General features: G+C 48.3%; 2 protein-coding genes across 4 annotated transcripts; both read right to left on the reverse strand.

The window, feature by feature from the left end:
• Nucleotides 1-2,053: 2,053 nt before the first annotated feature.
• Nucleotides 2,054-12,234, reverse strand: slc35a2 (solute carrier family 35 member 2). Of its 3 annotated transcripts, XR_012926695.1 has the most exons (7): nt 11,828-12,234; nt 10,446-10,628; nt 9,297-9,448; nt 7,922-8,044; nt 6,755-7,377; nt 5,214-6,256; nt 2,054-3,231 (listed from the first exon to the last, which is right to left on the reverse strand). XR_012926695.1 is itself a non-coding variant. In XM_076026755.1 (6 exons), the coding sequence occupies exons 1-6, from the start codon at nt 11,883-11,885 to the stop codon at nt 3,204-3,206; spliced, it is 1,167 nt and encodes a 388-aa protein (XP_075882870.1). In that variant the 5' UTR covers nt 11,886-12,233; the 3' UTR covers nt 2,054-3,203. The 3 variants fall into 3 exon arrangements, 2 of the variants coding, with proteins under 2 accessions (XP_075882870.1, XP_075882868.1); XM_076026755.1 differs by lacking the exon at nt 5,214-6,256 and having other exon boundaries at nt 11,828-12,233; XM_076026753.1 differs by lacking the exon at nt 2,054-3,231 and having other exon boundaries at nt 4,150-6,256.
• A 450-nt stretch (nt 12,235-12,684) lies between these two features.
• On the reverse strand, nt 12,685-16,538 carry pim2 (Pim-2 proto-oncogene, serine/threonine kinase). The gene is made up of 7 exons (XM_076026756.1): nt 16,170-16,538; nt 15,683-15,783; nt 15,502-15,552; nt 14,768-14,985; nt 14,456-14,625; nt 14,167-14,343; nt 12,685-13,743 (listed from the first exon to the last, which is right to left on the reverse strand). Exons 1-7 carry the CDS (start codon nt 16,267-16,269, stop codon nt 13,460-13,462), a joined length of 1,101 nt encoding a protein of 366 aa, XP_075882871.1. The 5' UTR covers nt 16,270-16,538; the 3' UTR covers nt 12,685-13,459.
• Between the last annotated feature and the right edge of the window lie 318 nt (nt 16,539-16,856).

Genomic DNA, 16,856 nt, shown 5'->3' on the forward strand with positions numbered 1-16,856 from the left:
CATCAACAAATGTGTGAAATATTGATCATTGATCGACTGATTGATGAATGAAATGACGTGAATTGATCCACAGTCAACGGATCAATGAGACGCTTCAGGTTCCATCTCGACCAATCAGCTGTGGCGGCCCATACTTCCAATACACCAATACTGATGGAGATGGCCAGTTCCACGGCCAACTAACACATTCATTGATCCATTGACATAAAAAAGAGCCTTAATCGATACTCAAGGGACAAAGAAGTTTTTGTCCTTTGAGTGTCATATTTTGTTTTGTTTTTGCCTCATTTGTGGAGCCACAGCGAGTCAAAGCAACAACAATAAAAGTGTGGAGTGCATCAGAAGTTTCAGGACTTGACTGAGCCCCTCAGAACGTAAAAGATCATCAGTCGGGGAGAAGGTGGGAGCAAACTGGAAGCCAAGTAGCTCAATCTGAATCAGAATTTCATCTAATAAACCCAGTTTCGACGCCTTGGATGGAAAATCAATCCGTCGGTCGACAAACTTTCAGTGTCTCATACAACCAATCAGCTTCCTCCATGGAGGTGGGAGGAACAGTGGAGGGAGGCTCCGAGCTGCTGTGAAACACCACAGAAGAAGAGCAGCGGGAAGAAACTGTAGGGGGTGACACAGTGGCTGCTGCTAAAGAGATTAGCTTGGATGCTAAGGTACACTTAGAGCTATAAGTGTAGGAAGCCATGAGCTGGCTAAGCTAGCTTGCAGGCTAACGGTAACAAACCCAACTCGTTATCAGAGACCCTGTGGTGTTTAAAGCTCACAGGAATATCAAAGAGGTCATCACTATTCAGGACCATCAGGATTATGTGTGGCCATGAAGAAAATCCCTCTGACCTCTGACCTCCCTGTGACCTCGACAGGGGGTGTCAGTGTGGGTGGGGGTCGGCTGGGCAGAGTGACAGGAAGAGTCCGGAACCCGAGCCCCCCTGTGATTCACAGGCTTGTGACAGTGTCACCATGGCAACATAGCAGAATCAAGGCTGAGGCGTCTGGAACGAAGCCTAAATTGGACTGTCAAAATAAAAACAAGGACATTTTTTTTAAACTGCTGTTGATGTAAAATTAAAGTCCAAAATGAAGGATTATTGTATGAACTTTAATGTTGTTGTTGTTGTTTTTTACGTAAGTACTTTCTACTTATTTTAAATGTCAAATATGTTCGTCAGTTTTCCCCTCTTAAGAATGTATTTTATTTTGAAATATCCCGTAATTACAGTGAGGTAAAATGTTGGTATTTGACTCCGAAACATCAGCTGTATTGATTTAACTAAACTAACTAAACTCAATTTACTGCGTAGTTTTGCTTTGTAATTCGATAATTTTCCCGTTTTCAGGACTCCAGGCTAACACCTGGAATCTCACCGTCGCATCACATGCAAGTCGGGTCTGGGCTAAAAGCTGTGGACTTGATCCTGGAGCTGGAGGCCTGCTTGTGACCTGGAAAGGGTCAGAGTTCAGTCATGTGTACAACTTCCGGGAACTGTTAAATCGACGAAGAAAACGTGTTCTTCTTGTTTTTATTATTATTATTTTATCTAGGCTGACGCTGAACTCGTTCTTCTCCGGACTCGAGGATGAAACCGGAGAACGTAAAAACGCTCAAACAGTCTCCGTCTCCCTCTGCTGGCTTCTCTCTGAACTACATCAGCGTTTAATCACGACTTGGGGTTTTGTTTTTGGTTCGACTTTTTTCTGTTCTTGAGCGCTTAAATTTAACCTGAGCTGAGAAACCAGTAGCAGGAAACATGAATCAGAAGCAGCTAAACTAAAGCTACAATAAATAGCTAGTATTAAGGTTTACGTAACATGAAGTTAAAACACTTATTTTACATGTAATAAACATTTCTAAACATTGTACTTCTGTGGACCTCAAACAATAATTACAATTTTTTATTTTTTTTTTTAAATATCAATTTCTTGTCAATAGTGAGCTGCCGCTTCTACTTGCTGCCTGACTGGAGGTTTATTCGGGTGGCAGATATTAAAACACAAAAAGCCTCCTGGACAGAGACACTTTATTTGATACAAAAAATAATAATAATAAACAGGAAACATTCGGTTAGAGCTTTGTGAAACGCTTTCATGGGCGGAAGGCACCGGAGGTGAGAATTTAAAACAGCAACACACAGTTCAACATGAAGACAGCGTGACGGAAAGATCAGAAGAGCGTGAAAGGAGACGGAAGTGAAGGCTGAGGAGCAACACAAACACTGCGACTGGCCTGAGTTCCACCACCATCAGGTGTTTCTGAACCGTTTTCACAGGAACACTGCTGTAAAACATGTCTAAGGGAAAATCAAAATAAAGCTCCTCACAGTTTCGAAGCGACCCGATCGTCTGATTGGTCGAAAGCACTTTTGTGTAACAGACTTAAAGCTTATAAATTCATAAATAACACTTGATCTCAACAATCCCTCATCTTCACATGTAAACGTGTCATAGAACAAGAGGAGACAGAATAAATAGAGACGAACCATGGAAATAAAGGCAGTGATGTACCGTGGTATGACGGCAGTTTGCATAGTCTTCATTAATAACTTAATATTTGCCTCATTTATGTTAAAATACCGAAAAAAATGAACAGTGAAAATAAAAAAATGAACAGTGAAAATAAAAAAATGACCCTCTATGTTTTAACATGTGAAACACCTCAGCCATGTTCTAAATAAAACAGTGTGCATCTTGAAATACTTGCGTCACCACAAGTCTAAAAGAAGAATCGCAAGTTATAAAGTATGACGTTTTCTGCTCGAAATGCCTAGGACGCAGAGAAAAAAAACACACCAATTCTAAAAACACAATGATAGAAATGTTACAACTGAAAATGAAATGAAAGACGTAGTGTTTATCTTTTAATATATAATAAAACCATTAATAATAAAATAAAATAAAAGTTTTAAAGCTCACGATGACCCTCGCACTGCGTGTTTTCCTCTGAGGTGACAGAGACCGGGTCATATTGAAATGACTTGAGTTTAGATGAACAATCAAACGGTTATGACTGACTGCCTGACTGGGAAAAACACATTCTGAAATATTTGTTCTCGATTAAAACAAAATGCTGAGAAATGTGTCCCGGATAAGAAGGGGGAGGTCACCTTTAGAGGAGTTTCACTGAGCTGCCCCCCGATCAGCCGCAGCGTCCAGCCAGCAGGGGGCAACAGGTGGTCCAGGACGGCCGTCACTCAGGAGCCTTTTTGTTTGGCTGCAGACCTGCAGGACAAACAGCAGAAGGTTTTTTTCCTCTTTAATAATGAGTTGTTTAAGTCTGAAAAAAAATTCCTTGACATGAATGTGAACCAGCTGTCAGTGTCAAATTTTCATTTTCATTTCATAAACTGGAATTATTGAACTATTTAGGATTTGAAAATGTGAAATGTGGTTTTAAGTTGTTGGTTTTTTTTTAGTTTAAGTCAGTCTCTGTTGATTGGATTTTTATTTATCTGAGATTTAAGACTTCTTACCTTTGAACGTCTGGACTGAACGTTAATTTGCTGCTAATCAGTATTTTGTTCCTCTTCCCTCTTACTGTCGTCTGTTATTGTCGAGCTTTAAGGTTTTAAATGGGAGAGTGAGTCTGTCTGTCTGTCTGTCTGCCGTCCCTCCAGCATGATGGAATCATCTGAAACTCAAGTTTGCTCTTTAAATTGGGATCAGTTAGAACATTTATGGTGCAGGTTTTTGAATTGAAACTTTAAGTTTATTGTAAAAGAGGTTTTACATACATATATACATCTATGTATATGTATGTGATGCACACACGTATATACATATATATTTTCTTCATCATCTTTTTAAAAATCAAAGCGGCTAATAATTAATTAATTAATTAATTACACAATCTTTTCAGAAACACAATGGAAAGCTGCCATAGCAGAAAATTACTTTAAAAATGATTTATTGGAAGAAAAAAAAGTTGTTGTTTCTTTGAGAAGTTGAAATATATTTTTTGCTATCAATATTTTGATTGTATAGAAATGTTTAGACAATGATTATTTAATAAATACAATTTGCAGAATGATATATTTCTTTTGAAAAAAAACTGCATTAATTATTGGAAAAAAAAAACTTATGCTGCGAAGTTAAAATTGTCTTTGATTTCGAGAGAAATTAGGACAAACTGCAGACGTGTTGAGTTCATGTCTTCATTTATATAAAACTTTACCAAAAGAAGTATTTACATCTTCAGAGGCATTGGTACAAGAACTGAGTGCAAACAGATTCCAGACACAGCAAAAGGAAGTTTAAAGGGCCGGTGAAACCAACGCAGCAGGTGGCGCTCCAGAGCCCGAACGTTTCTGTCGCAGATCAGTGATTAATTTACTAATCAGCAAAAACCAAAACTGAACTTTTATTTATTTTATTTATTTCTGTTTGTTCTGACGTTTGACTTTGCAGAAAAGTAAAATAATGAAATGTTGATTGTCCACGATAAATTGGAAATGAAAAAAAAAGTCATTTTGAAACTGAAGGTTCCTTTTTATAAATGAGTCCTGCCGGATAATCAGCTTTGTTTCAATAGATTTGAAACTAATGACAAGATCGTTTTAAATAAATCAACCCTTAATAAACATTTGTCTCTTTTTTCTTGAGGCTACTTTCGTGAGAAGGCGATAAAGTAAACGGTGAGTGCTGATTGGACGCTGGAGTCACCTGCCGACCCCTCCCTCCTCTGTCTCTCTCTCTCTCTCCACCACAAATTAGACAGACGCTGCTTCTTCCAGCAATCATGAAACCTCATATATATATTTATATATATCATAATAATTTAAAGTCCCCAAAAGACAAAAACAACGTCAGCTGGCTGAGTTTCAAAAAAAACCCTAGGAAAAAAAATGAAATGTAAAAACTTTTTTCCCCTTTCACAGTTTAAAATGAAATGAAAAACAAAGGAAAAAATTTTTTTTTTGGCCTCAGTTGTCAAGTGCTTTAACTAGTGTCATAGATTAGCCCCGCCCCCTTTCAGTCAACTAGTGGAAGCCTGCGTTGAACCCTGATGTGACTCAAGAATCAAACTAATCGAAAATTAATTGAATTGGAAGAAAAAAAATCTGTCAATTAATTTTATTCCGGCCATTGACTTCCTGTTGAGCTGGGGGGGGCGGAGCTTGCCAACGGGATGTTGCTCGGACTATGGGAGGTACCATCATTCTGCCACTTTCTGAAGATATATATATAAAAAAAAAAACCCAAACCAAAAGCAGCTCAGCTGACCAGTGACCTGGCCTGCACCCGGCCCCACCACCAGGGGGGCACCGGGAAACACATTCAGGACGCCTGCAGCGGCACGACGGCCAATCCATCCCGGATCTATTTAAAAAAAGAAAAGGAAAAAAAAAACAAAAACGGTGCTCTAATCAACGAGCACGATGCCGAGGGCGAGTCCCATTATCTCGTCGCCACCTCCGCTAAGTTAGTGGTTAGCACGCTGCTAACCGCTAACACCGACGACCGTATGGCTTCTGTACAAATGAGAGGAAGTAAAGGCACCGGACGCAAAAGGGCCCGCCCCCCACAAAAGGAAGTAGGAAGCAGGAGGGTGGAGAATGAATCCCAAGCGACCCTGACGGCCAATCAGAAGCTCGGATGCAGTGTGGACTTCCTGCTGAGGAGACTCTGCTCTGGGGAACCTTTCAAACCCTGCCCAGTGTTCCCACCTGGTCCGGCCCCACTGGGAGGAACCAGGGCCAGATTAGGATGTTTGCACTGCTGAAATAATTGGACATATTCCAAATGTGAATATTGGCCATAAAACAGAGAAATGTATCCTTCCAAGTCCACTTTTTCAGCCTGATGGGTCTGATGGGGGAGGGGTTTGGCCACAGCCAGGGTTCAGCTGCAGTGATTGGTTTAGGGACGGTGAGGTGAATCGTCTTGGGGCTCCCCCTGGTGGGACGGAGGACCAGCAGGAGCTGCGGCCGCTTCTCAAGTCTCCCTGGACCTATGAACGGCTCCGGGTGTAGCCATCGGCTGCCGCGGCCGTGAGAGCAGTTGGGTCGTTTGCCGGGGGGGGGGGGGGGGGGGTGCTTAGGGGTGGAAACGTCCAATCAGACAGCAGACTCGATTCGATTCTATTTCCTCCTGCCGCTGCTGCTGACGTAAGGCTTCCCTGTCGGCGAGTGGGAGGAGTTTTAAGGCAGAGAGCTCAGTCTCCTGTTGTGCTTTCAGCGGGTGGGGGTCCGGGGGGTGGGGGGGGTTGGAGGGATGTGGGGGTGGGGAGGAGGCACCATCCAGGGCTCTGAGACGGAGGAGGAGGAGGATGTTAGTAGTTAAGGAGGAAAGCGCCACCTCCTCCTCCTGCACCTCTTCTACTGGGGTCGGAGTGTGGAGGGGGATTAGGGAAGGGGGAGGAGCAAAGTCCGCCGTACAGGTCGGTCACCGGCTCCTCCTCTTCCTCCTCTTCCTCCTCCTCCTCCTCTTCGTTACAGGGAACAGGAGAGGAAAAGTTTCAAAAGAAGAAAAGGAAAAGTGACAAGAGCCGCCCCGCCCCCCCTCCCTCCTACAGGATGCTCCATCCCCCCCACCCCCACCCCTGACAGGAGGCGTCCAATCACAGAGTTTCAGTGTGTTAGGAGGTGGCAGGAGGAGTTTGACCGCTAGAGGACGAGAGCGAGCAGCGTCTCCGGACAGGAAGAGAATGAGAGAGGGAGGGAGGGGGCGGGCGGGCGAGAGAGAGAGAAAGAGAGAGAAAGAGAGAGAGAGAGAGAGACGGTGAAGTCACTTGACCAGCACTGACTTTGGCAGAAACGCCTCCATCTCGGCGTCTCCGGCCGTCCTCGCCGCCGCCAGCGCCGAAGACGACGAATTTGAAGAAGATGAGGCGGTGGAGGTGGAGGTGGAGGAGGAGGGCGAGGGGCCGCCGGGCGCCCGGGGCAGGCTGTACATGTAGACGGCACCGATGACCAGCCCCGCCCCCAGCGAGAAGAGCAGGTCCACGTGGAAGCCGAAGAGGTACACGGAGAGCACGGTGGAGACAATGATGGAGAAGGAGGTGGCAAAGCCCTTGAGGATGTTGTCGGCGTACTTCACCACCACGGCCACCAGGAGGCCCCCGAGCGCCTGGTTGCACACCACGCACCACACCATGCCCGTGTAGCCGAAGAGGAAGCCTTGGCGGGCCACGGCGGCGCCGTCCCTCCACCACAGGCCCAGCAGGCCCAGCGCCGTGCCGAAGATGCCCAGCTGCACGTTGCGCACCCAGACGGAGGCCGAGCTGCCCTTCAGGATCTTCTCGAAGTAGACGCCGGCGAAGCCCGACGACAGGCAGCTGATCACCACGGCGACCAGCCCGGCACCGTAGTTCTGCTCCACGCCGCCGCCGCCCATGTTGGAGGACTCCTTGGTCTTCTCCTGCTGCACCTGGAGCGCGACGCAGGGAAGCAGGGCGGGATAGGAAGTTAAAAAGATTTATTGTATCGTCCATGAAGGTTCCCAGTCTGAAAGAGGGGGGGTTACGTTAGTAGCGGTGTCAAAATCAAACACACAGTGGGGCCAGAACTTTAAAACTTGGGCCACAGTTTGACAACTATGCACGAGTGAGAAACCTTGGGCTGTGTGGACAAATAGGCAACTGCATTCGTGCTGTGTGCTCTGCCTTCTGACCAAGGAGCCAGAGTCTCTATCTCAATCTTGCATGCTCAATCCCTAACTTAACTATTCCATTTTATTTATTATTTTAAAAATAAACCCCTTCCCACTCAGAAAATAAATGCTTTGTCCATTGGGATGACTTTGCCACGTTGCCTTAATTTGCCCCCTAGTGGCCACTGTCTAGTACTGAAAGTGAGCGTCATGTTCCTACCGTGGATGTATTATAACAGCGTTTCTCAACTGGTGGGTCGCGAGTCCCACTTTTAGGTGGTGGGGCTATTTTGATTACATGCTACGGCTTCGCTACACCGACCTGCACGATGGCGACGCCGGTGAACAGCAGCAGCAGAGAGAACCACTGGACCCTGGACAGGGACTTCCTGAGCATCAGCACGCTGAACAGAGCCGTGGTGAGGATCTTCAGCTGGTAGGTCACCTGCACACACACACACACACACACACACACACACACACACACACACACACACACACACACACACACACACACACACACACACACACACACACACACACACACACACACACACACACACCTGTTAGTCTCCCCATGTAGCTGAAACAGGTCCTACTGAACTAGGTGTTCTGTGTGAGAGTGAGAATTAGAGTCAGAGTGAGTGAGTGTGAGTGTAAGTGTGAGAGTGAGTGTGTAAGTGAGTGAGTGAGTGTGAGAGTGAGGGTGGGAGTGAGTGTGAGGGTGAGAGTGAGTGTGGGAGTGTGGGTGGAAGTGAGTGTGAGGGTGGGAGTGAGTGTGGGAGTGTGGGTGGAAGTGAGTGTGAGGGTGGGAGTGAGTGTGGGAGTGAGGGAGTGAGAGTGAGGGAGTGAGTGTGAGTGTGAGTGTGAGTGTGTGAGGGAGTGAGGGAGTGAGGGTGAGAGTGAGTGTGAGAGTGAGTGAGTGAGTGAGTGAGTGAGTGAGTGAGTGCGAGAGTGCGAGAGTGAGTGAGTGTGTGAGTGTGTGAGTGTGTGAGTGAGTGTGTGTGAGAGTAAGTGTGAGAGTGAGTGTGAGAGTGAGTGAGGGTGGGAGTGAGTGTGGGAGTGACTGAGTGAGTGAGTGAGTGTGGGAGTGAGAGTGAGGGTGGGAGTGAGTGCGAGAGTGAGTGAGTGAGTGAGTGAGTGTGTGAGTGAGTGTGTGTGAGTGAGGGTGGGAGTGAGTGTGAGAGTGAGGGTGGGAGTGAGGGTGGGAGTGAGTGTGGGAGTGAATGTGGGAGTGAGTGTGAGTGTGTGTGTAAGTGAGGGAGTGAGTGTGAGAGTGAGGGTGGGAGTGAGTGTGAGAGTGAGAGTGAGTGTGAGAGTGAGTGAGTGTGAGAGTGAGTGTGAGAGTGAGTGTGAGAGTGAGTGTGAGAGTGAGTGTGTGTGTAAGTAAGGGAGTGAGTGTGAGAGTGGGAGTGAGTGTGAGAGTGAGGGTGGGAGTGAGTGTGGGAGTGTGAGAGTGAGTGTGAGGGTGGGAGTGTGAGAGTGAGTGTGAGGGTGGGAGTGAGGGTGGGAGTGAGTGTGGGAGTGAGTGCGAGAGTGAGTGCGAGAGTGAGAGTGAGTGCGAGAGTGAGTGCGAGAGTGAGAGTGAGCGTGAGAGTGAGTGCGAGAGTGTGTGCGAGAGTGAGTGCGAGAGTGAGTGTACGTGTGTGAGAGTGGGTGTGTGTGTGTGTGTGTGTGTGTGTGTGTGCAAGAGCCACCTGGAAGGTGGCAGCCGGCAGGTTGGAAATGGCGATGTACTGCAGGTTGTTCTGCAGCGTGTAGATGAGCGAGGGCACGGCCAGCTTCAGGGTGTCTCTGTACTGCACCACCACGGCGTCGTAGAGCAGCAGCGCCGTCTCCTTCACGCTGCCTGCAGGGGGAGACAGAGACGCTTCAGCTTGTGGACGCCAGTTAGCGTTAGCCCGATCCAGCGCCGCAGCGAAACTGTACAAACGACTCGCCGGGATTATTCTTTTTTTTTCTTTTTGTTAGACTGTGGGAGGGCCCTCCGAGATGTCACAAACGGCCCTGATACCAGCAGATATTGCAGACATGCAAACAGAAAACAAGAACAGTCTGCTAGAGGAGCCTGGAGGCCTGAGGACCAGAAGGAGACAGGAAGAGAAAACCTGTTTTTAAATAAACACAATCTGCATAATCTGCGTGTTGACGGATTAACAAATTGAACGGATTAGTCAAAACAAAACCAAACCGCAGAAGTTCTCATGTTTACAAACTTGAAAATCTGAGGGGGGAGCAGAAGGAAGAGGAGAAAAAGGAGAAGAACAAGGAGGAGCAGTAGAACAAAGAGAAAGAGGTCAAGGAGGAAGAGAAGTAGGAGGAGGAGGAGGAGGAGTGGAAGAGGGTCAGAAGAATGAAGAGAAGCAGAGGGGGAGGAAGAAGAAAAATGGAGGTGGAGGAGAACAAGAAAGAAGGTGAGGAGGTGGAGGAGGAGGTGGAGGCGAGGGTAGAGCAGGAGGAAGAGGAGGAGGAGGGATGAGCAGGAGAATGAAGAGAAAAGGGAGGAGGATGAGAAGGAGGGGAAGGAAGAAGAGAAGGAGGAAGAGGAGGAAGAGACAAAGGGGACGGAGGAGGAGGAGGAAGAGAATGATAAGATTGGAGGGAGGAGGAGAAAAAGGATGTGGTGGAGGTGGAGCAGGTGGAGCAGGAGGAGAAGAACAAGAAAGAGGGCGAGGAGAAGCAGGAGAATGAAGAGAAAGGGAGGGGAGGAGGAAAAGGTGGAAGAGGAGAATAAAGAGAGAGGAGGAGGAGAATGAGGAAGAAGAGCCAAAGGTGGAGAATGAAGAGAAGGAGGAGCAGGAGGAGGCGGGGGAGGAGAGGGAGGAAGAGGAAGAGGTGCAGCTTACCTCTCTTCTGCAGCAGGATGAGCACCAGGCAGGTCAGCACCTTGAGGATCTCGGCCATCACCACGGCCGAGGTGGCGAAGAAGCGGTCGCCCGGCAGCGTGCGCACGTAGCGGATGCTGAGGATGAGCGAGGCGTTCTGGACCACCAGCACCGACAGGCTGATGTACTTCAGCTTCTTGTGGCCTGCAGGGCAACACACACACACACACACACACACACACACACACACACACACACACACACACACACACACACACACACACACACACACACACACACACACCAAAAACAGCTTCCATTAGCTGACGTCGCAGGTAGTTCACAGTATGTTTCATATCAGCGGTGGGCAAACTTCAATGTCCACCAGGGAAATTTGTTTTGTGCATGTAATATTAATATTGCGATTGCAATTTAATTTGCAATTATTTTTTCTCATGTACTTTTTCACAAACAAACAAAAAAAATGATGAAATACAGCTAGTTCATGACTTACTTACTATGAATTTAATTTCCTCAAGTTTAGAGGGCCGGATTAAAAAGCTTAACAGGATATATATATATATATGTGTGTGTGTGCGTGTGTGTGTGTGTTTTATCTTACTAAATTCAGATAAATCCAATCTACATATTTTCAACATGTTACATTCTGTACATATTTACGCCAATATATACCGGCACTTTATAACAACAGTTCAATTATTCATTTGTACTTGTCACCAGAACCGGAATCGCATGCAGGATCCCACGAAATCCGTCACTCCCTGCTGCTCAAACAAACGACACAGGGACCGGTGACCGACAAAGGACAGTGTGTGTGAGTGTGTGAGGAGTGAGTGACATAAAGGAGGGTGTGTTACCTGTGTAAGCGGCACAACTCTCCTCCACGTCAGCAGCCCTACTTCTCGCCCAGCTCGACCCTCTCCTCCTGAGCAATTAGCTTCAATGGCTAACTAACGGCGTCAAACCCTTTACAAACCGACGGCGGCGAAGGGAGGGTTTCATCAGCCCTGATCTGTGCGCTGGCTCTTGCATGCACACGGTTAGATAGCCTCGGGCTCCGGACACTGATTTTTTTTAATGCTAACGGTTTGACTAGTAAGCGACAATCTGCATCACAGTTTGCACAGGCATGTCGGCAAATATTAAGACATAAGTCCCTCCGTAAAGCGGCCCAAGGTTTGGTTGTATTAGCCGCTTCTCGGTTAGCCTTACGTCCCACGTACACACAAACACACCGACAGAAAAACTTTTGAGTCCATCGATGTCAATTCATTCAACGTTCAACAACCAGTGTGTCTGCTATGGCAAGCGCACCGAGGCGACGAGGCTCCGGGGCCTCGTGTTCAGACCCCCTCTCCCGCGTCCTTGTCGGATACGCTCACCGTCACTCTGGCCGCGGCTCGACGCCTTCTCCTCCTGGCTCTGCCGCCTCACGTCCATGGTGGTGGCCGACCGTCGGCGCCCGTGTCCGTACTGAAGGCTCTTCTTCTCCCCACTGAGTGTGTGCGACTGACAGTCCGCTAGCCTCTCGGCTAGCCGCAGAACAGTGGTGGACCCGACCGCCCGGAGCCCACTTCCGGTCGGCTCGTACCTCTTCTCGGAGCTGGAAGCGGCGGGTCCTCGTCCGCTCAGTGTTCGGAAGTCAGACCGGAGGTCACCCGGGGGAAGAGTGCGGGAGAGTCACGGCACGGCAGGGCTCCGCAGTGGAAGTAGCAGAGCCGCGGAAGGAGGCTCGAGACCACCAGGAAGTGAAGGCACCTCCGCTGCTGCAAAGATCGCAGCGAACAGACAGGAGGTATCAAACGTCGACTTCCAAGATCGCAGCAAACAGGTAGGAGGGTCACTCTGACTCGAAACCGCTTGAGACCGTTTTAGGAAGAGTTTTAGAATTCTATTACCTTCATAGTTTGGACTGTCGACACTTCGAGTTTATGACACGTGTGTGGATAAAATCGTGTAAAGCTGCTGTACTATACAGCTCCATGCAAGTAATAATACATAGTCTTCTGGTTTAATGGTGTCCCGAGTTTCTCTGCATTGTTAGGAAAAAAAGCCAGTCCTTCCTTTTTCTCATTTTAACCTGTGGGGAAAATCACCTGTATGGCCTCAGGTTACACAGGATTCCTTTTGGCCGCTTACAAGTCAGTGGGTTGACTGGTGACAAATTAGTAGTTCAAAGCAGTCAGTAGGTGGTCAGTAGTGGATTATGCGGTGTGACAAAAACGGCAAGAAGTGATGATAGAGACAAAAAACTGTTTTATTCAAAAGTCAGAGTTCTTTGGTTTCTCAAGTGAAAAAAAATGTATATATATATATATATAAAAAAAAAAGGTATTTAATGTAAATAAACAGAAACAAGTGACCAAGGAGCCACTTTGAAATAGAAAAGCAGCCAATAATGCGACGGCATGTACAGTGACATCACATCGAAACCAAGTGGCTGCATTAAACGCAGCTCAACATCATTCAGTAGTTCCTCACGTCTTAAATATTTTAGTGCAATTCTTCAGATATGGCGTCATAATCCGGCCGGCCACAACTGAGCTGTGCATGTGTAGAACCAGGCCAAGACCTCTGGATCGCACCGTGGTTGGTGGCTGGCTGCTGTATAGCTTATTAAGCTTGACATTGTTGCCTCCCTTCAAAAACAGTTAACAGGAAGGATTTTGTTTCCGTCTGTGACAAGGATGAAAAAAACACACAAACATGACTTCGGTAGTCTGTGTCTGACATGTACCTGAACTTTGTGCGAGCGTTCAGAGAACCAGACCGATAAACACCTGGAATACAATAAATATATCTAATAAAAACACAAAATAAAACACAAAAAACAGCAGTAAGTCCTGCTACTAAACAAGCAGGAAGTCCTGCTACTGAGTCATGTGTCACTGCAACAAGCTAGAGACACAGATGAACTTAACAGTGGGAGCTGTGGTTTCTGCCGCCGCTCTGCTGGTGGAGCCGGCTATTGCAGCTTGTATCACAGCGAGGTCGTCAGTCTTGCAGTAGTTGGTTTAGACTACGCCCAGCGTGGTCGTGGGCTGATGAGGTATCTGGTTCTGGACCGGTCCAGAGGGGCCATCAGGACAGAGAACCGTCTCCTCCTCCTCCTCCAGCACCACCACCACTTCTTCCTCCACCACCACCACCACATCGTCTTCGTCCTCCTCCTCCTCTTCCTCCTCCTCCTCTTCTTCTTCGACGCCTCCATCCATCCAGGGGTGACAGAGGATCTCTTCCAGGGTGGGACGCTCCTCTGGCCCGTAGGACAGACACCAGCGGATCAAACATTGGCACTCTTGGTGGGAGAAGAAGAAAGGGGAGGAGAAGATTTTCATTTTTACAACCACATTACATTTTTTTCCACGGAAAGAAAAGAAAACAAGATCCTTTTTTTTTTTACAAGAAGATAAAGTTTGGTCACAAACATAGAACCACAAAAATGAAAATTAGACAAATATACACTCATACATACAGAAGCTAAGATAAATAAATGAAGCTAAAAATGAAAGATTAATTAAATACGTTTAGTCTATAGTCAGTAGTAGCAGTAGGGAAATAACAAGGACAAACAGCACTAGAACAAAAAGAAAGTTGGATGGGTTGACGCTGGGATCACACAGAGGAGTCTGACTGCTAGGTGTGTGCATGTGTGTGTGTGTGTGTGTGTGTGTGTGTGTGTGTGTGTGTGTGTGTGTGTGTGTGTGTGTCTCAGACTGACCTGGAGATACTGTCTTGGTGAAGCAGGGCACAGCCCTCACAATCTCCTGGTCGCACTCGAAGGGGATGTCGCCGCAGACCATGGCGAAGAGCAGGACGCCCAGCGACCAAACGGTGAGGGGGACAGCCTTGTAGGAGTGAGACAGGATCCACTCAGGCGGGCTGTACACCCTGGTACCTGTGTGTACAGAGGGAGAGAGAGATCAGCTGCCTGAACGGCCAATAAAAAGAAAGAAAAAAGAAAGACCTGGAACCCCTCAGAGGCAGGGGAGGGGCGTCTTCGCCGTTACCTTCAAACTTGTTGTAGTGCGTCTCCTTGAATGCCGCCCCCGAGCCGAAGTCGATGATCTTGACCTCCAGCGTCCTCGTGTCCACGATGATGTTCTCGTCCTTGATGTCGCGGTGGACGACGCCATGGGCGTGGAGGAAGCAGAGAGCCTCCACAATCTGCCGGAAGAACCTGAGGAGGGAGGGGAAGGGGAGGAGTTTAGCGACAGGTCAGGTGGGCGGACAGACGCCAGACAAAACCAGAAGAAGTGGGTCGAAACCTGAGCGCCAGGCAAGCAAGAGAGAGGGAGAGAGTGAGAGAGTCAGTGTCCAACCTGAGGGCCAGGGCCTCCGGCAGAGCCTCCGCCTCGGTGATGAAGTCAAACAGGTCCTGGCACTGCGGCGGGCGCTCCAGCACCAGCAGGAAGCCCCGCCCCGCCTCCTCCTCCACCTCGAACCAGTCCAACAGGCGGACCACTCCTGGGTGACCTCCGACCTCTGACACCCGCTGCAGCAGGGCCACCTCCATGGGCACAAGGTCCACCTCGCCCGCCTGCCACACACAGACAGATTTTAATTTCACAATAAATAAACATATAAATAATCTATTAATAGTTTCCAGTCGGTCATGTCAGGAGTTTCGTTTTTTGTTTTTTCAAATGAGCCTCCAATGCAACTGCTTCATTGCTAATTGGCTAAAACCACCAGCAGGTGTAGACCCAGCTGTGTGTGTGTGTGTGTGGAATCTCCCCCGCTCATGCTTCGATGCTTATGAATCATTTCCCCACTTCGGGGGAAACCCTACAGTGACGTTTGCAAATTGTGGCGTCATGGGTTTTCGTGGAAAGCCCCCCCCCCCCCCCCTAGCTGTAGTTCAGCCGTCTGGACAGCAGAGGGCAGCAGCGCCACAGCGTGACCGAACAGTAAGCCGAATACTACTGGTAGAGCGGTTATAAAAGGGTTTGTTTTTTTCCCCCAGCTTGAAAAATGGTTCTGGAGCTTCTTGGTAAAAGTTCGCGAATTCCTTCTAGAAACATTCTGAGCTAAGAAGTGTGAGGCGGAGACTCACCAGCCGGGCCCACTGCTGGACTTTATCGATGGAAATCTGTTTGATGGCAACCTGGATAGACAAAAACAATAACACACTGAGCATTACTTCACTTTAAAATAAATAAATAAATAAAATAAAAAAAGAGGGAAGGATGCGTGTGTATGTGTGTGTGAGAGAAGGTGAGGACTTCCGGTCTGACCTGCAGTCCGTCGCTGAGTCTGTGGCCCGAGAAGACCGAGCCGAAGCCGCCGCTGCCCAGCAGGGAGCCGCAGCTGTACTGGCTGCAGAATGGTTCCTTCACTGCAGGGGACACACACACACACAAGACCAACTTTAACCGCAGTGTGTGTGTGTGTGTGTGTGTGTGTGTGTGGGGGGGGGGGGGGGGGGGGGGGGTGTACAATTAATGCAAACGCGGGAACTTTACTAGCATAAACAACAACGACGACGACCATGCCGGTGGTGTTTAGGTCCCACAAACTCCAACAAGCCGTTTAAAACCATGTTTCTCAACTCCAGCAGAGGCGTTGGAGTATGGGGGGGGGGGGGCAACCCGCCATTACAACACCTGGGCTCCCAGGAAACCCGAAGGTTTGCGAGGCAACGCAACCCCCCCCCCCCCCCCAAAATAAATAAATAAATAAATAAATAACCCACAGTCACAAACACAAAGCCTCCAGACTCACCGTTCTTCCCTCGGACATCCCCCGCCAGCCGCAGCAGCTCCGCGGCCTGCTGCTGCTTCTGCTGCTGCTGCTTCTGCTGCTGCTGCTTTTTCTCCAGCATGTTCGGTCTGCAAGTCGTCGCTCAATTGGAGCTCGTCGACTCCATCGACAAGTCACAGTAGAAAAAAGTGAAGTTTTTTTCCCCCCCTTCAAAAAAGAAGTCAAGTCGTCGTAAAACACGATAAAACGGTGACTTCCGTGTCTTCCCGCTGTTAGTCCAGTCCAGGTGTGGGCGAAGGCGCGAACACAGAATCACTCCTTTGATTTAGATCCACTCCGAAAGCTCGAAAGATGAAGACTGCGCGCCGCCGTGTTGTTTGTAACCCTCGTTTATAGACCAGCGCGTGCTCGCGACCACGCCCCCCCCATCCAATCGCCACGGCAGCGTGTGCTCGATGTTTTGAAGCGGGGCAGCCAATCAGTATTCAATATCATCATATTGAAAGAGGCGCGCGCGCGCGAGAGAGAGAATGTGTGTGCTTGTGTGTTTGTGAGAGAGAGAGAGAGAGAAAGGTGTTGGGGGGGGGGGGGGGGATTCGTAGAATTCAGAAGTTCAGCGAGCGCGACCTCGTAGCTGACGGGAAGGGAAGGTGTGTGTGTGTGTGTGTGTGTGTGTGTGTTTCGGTCACACACACACACACACACACA

Source organism: Nelusetta ayraudi, unplaced genomic scaffold, assembly GCF_046127955.1.
Source record: "Nelusetta ayraudi isolate G7.1 ecotype Tasmania unplaced genomic scaffold, CSIRO-AGI_Nayr_v1 ptg000019l, whole genome shotgun sequence".
Taxonomy (NCBI): domain Eukaryota; kingdom Metazoa; phylum Chordata; class Actinopteri; order Tetraodontiformes; family Monacanthidae; genus Nelusetta; species Nelusetta ayraudi.

Coding starts and splice junctions, on each gene's coding strand:
- slc35a2 (XM_076026753.1), bottom strand. CDS start 11,885: ATGGACGTGAGGCGGCAGAGCCAGGAGGAGAAGGCGTCGAGCCGCGGC. Junction 8,045..9,296: donor TGCCGGCTGCCACCTTCCAG/GTGGCTCTTGCA, acceptor GTGTGTGTGCAG/GTGACCTACCAGCTGAAGAT. Junction 7,378..7,921: donor CCGGCGTCGCCATCGTGCAG/GTCGGTGTAGCG, acceptor GTCGCGCTCCAG/GTGCAGCAGGAGAAGACCAA.
- pim2 (XM_076026756.1), bottom strand. CDS start 16,269: ATGCTGGAGAAAAAGCAGCAGCAGCAGAAGCAGCAGCAGCAGAAGCAG. Junction 15,553..15,682: donor GACTCAGCGACGGACTGCAG/GTCAGACCGGAA, acceptor TTGTCTATCCAG/GTTGCCATCAAACAGATTTC. Junction 14,986..15,501: donor TCCAGCAGTGGGCCCGGCTG/GTGAGTCTCCGC, acceptor TGTGTGTGGCAG/GCGGGCGAGGTGGACCTTGT.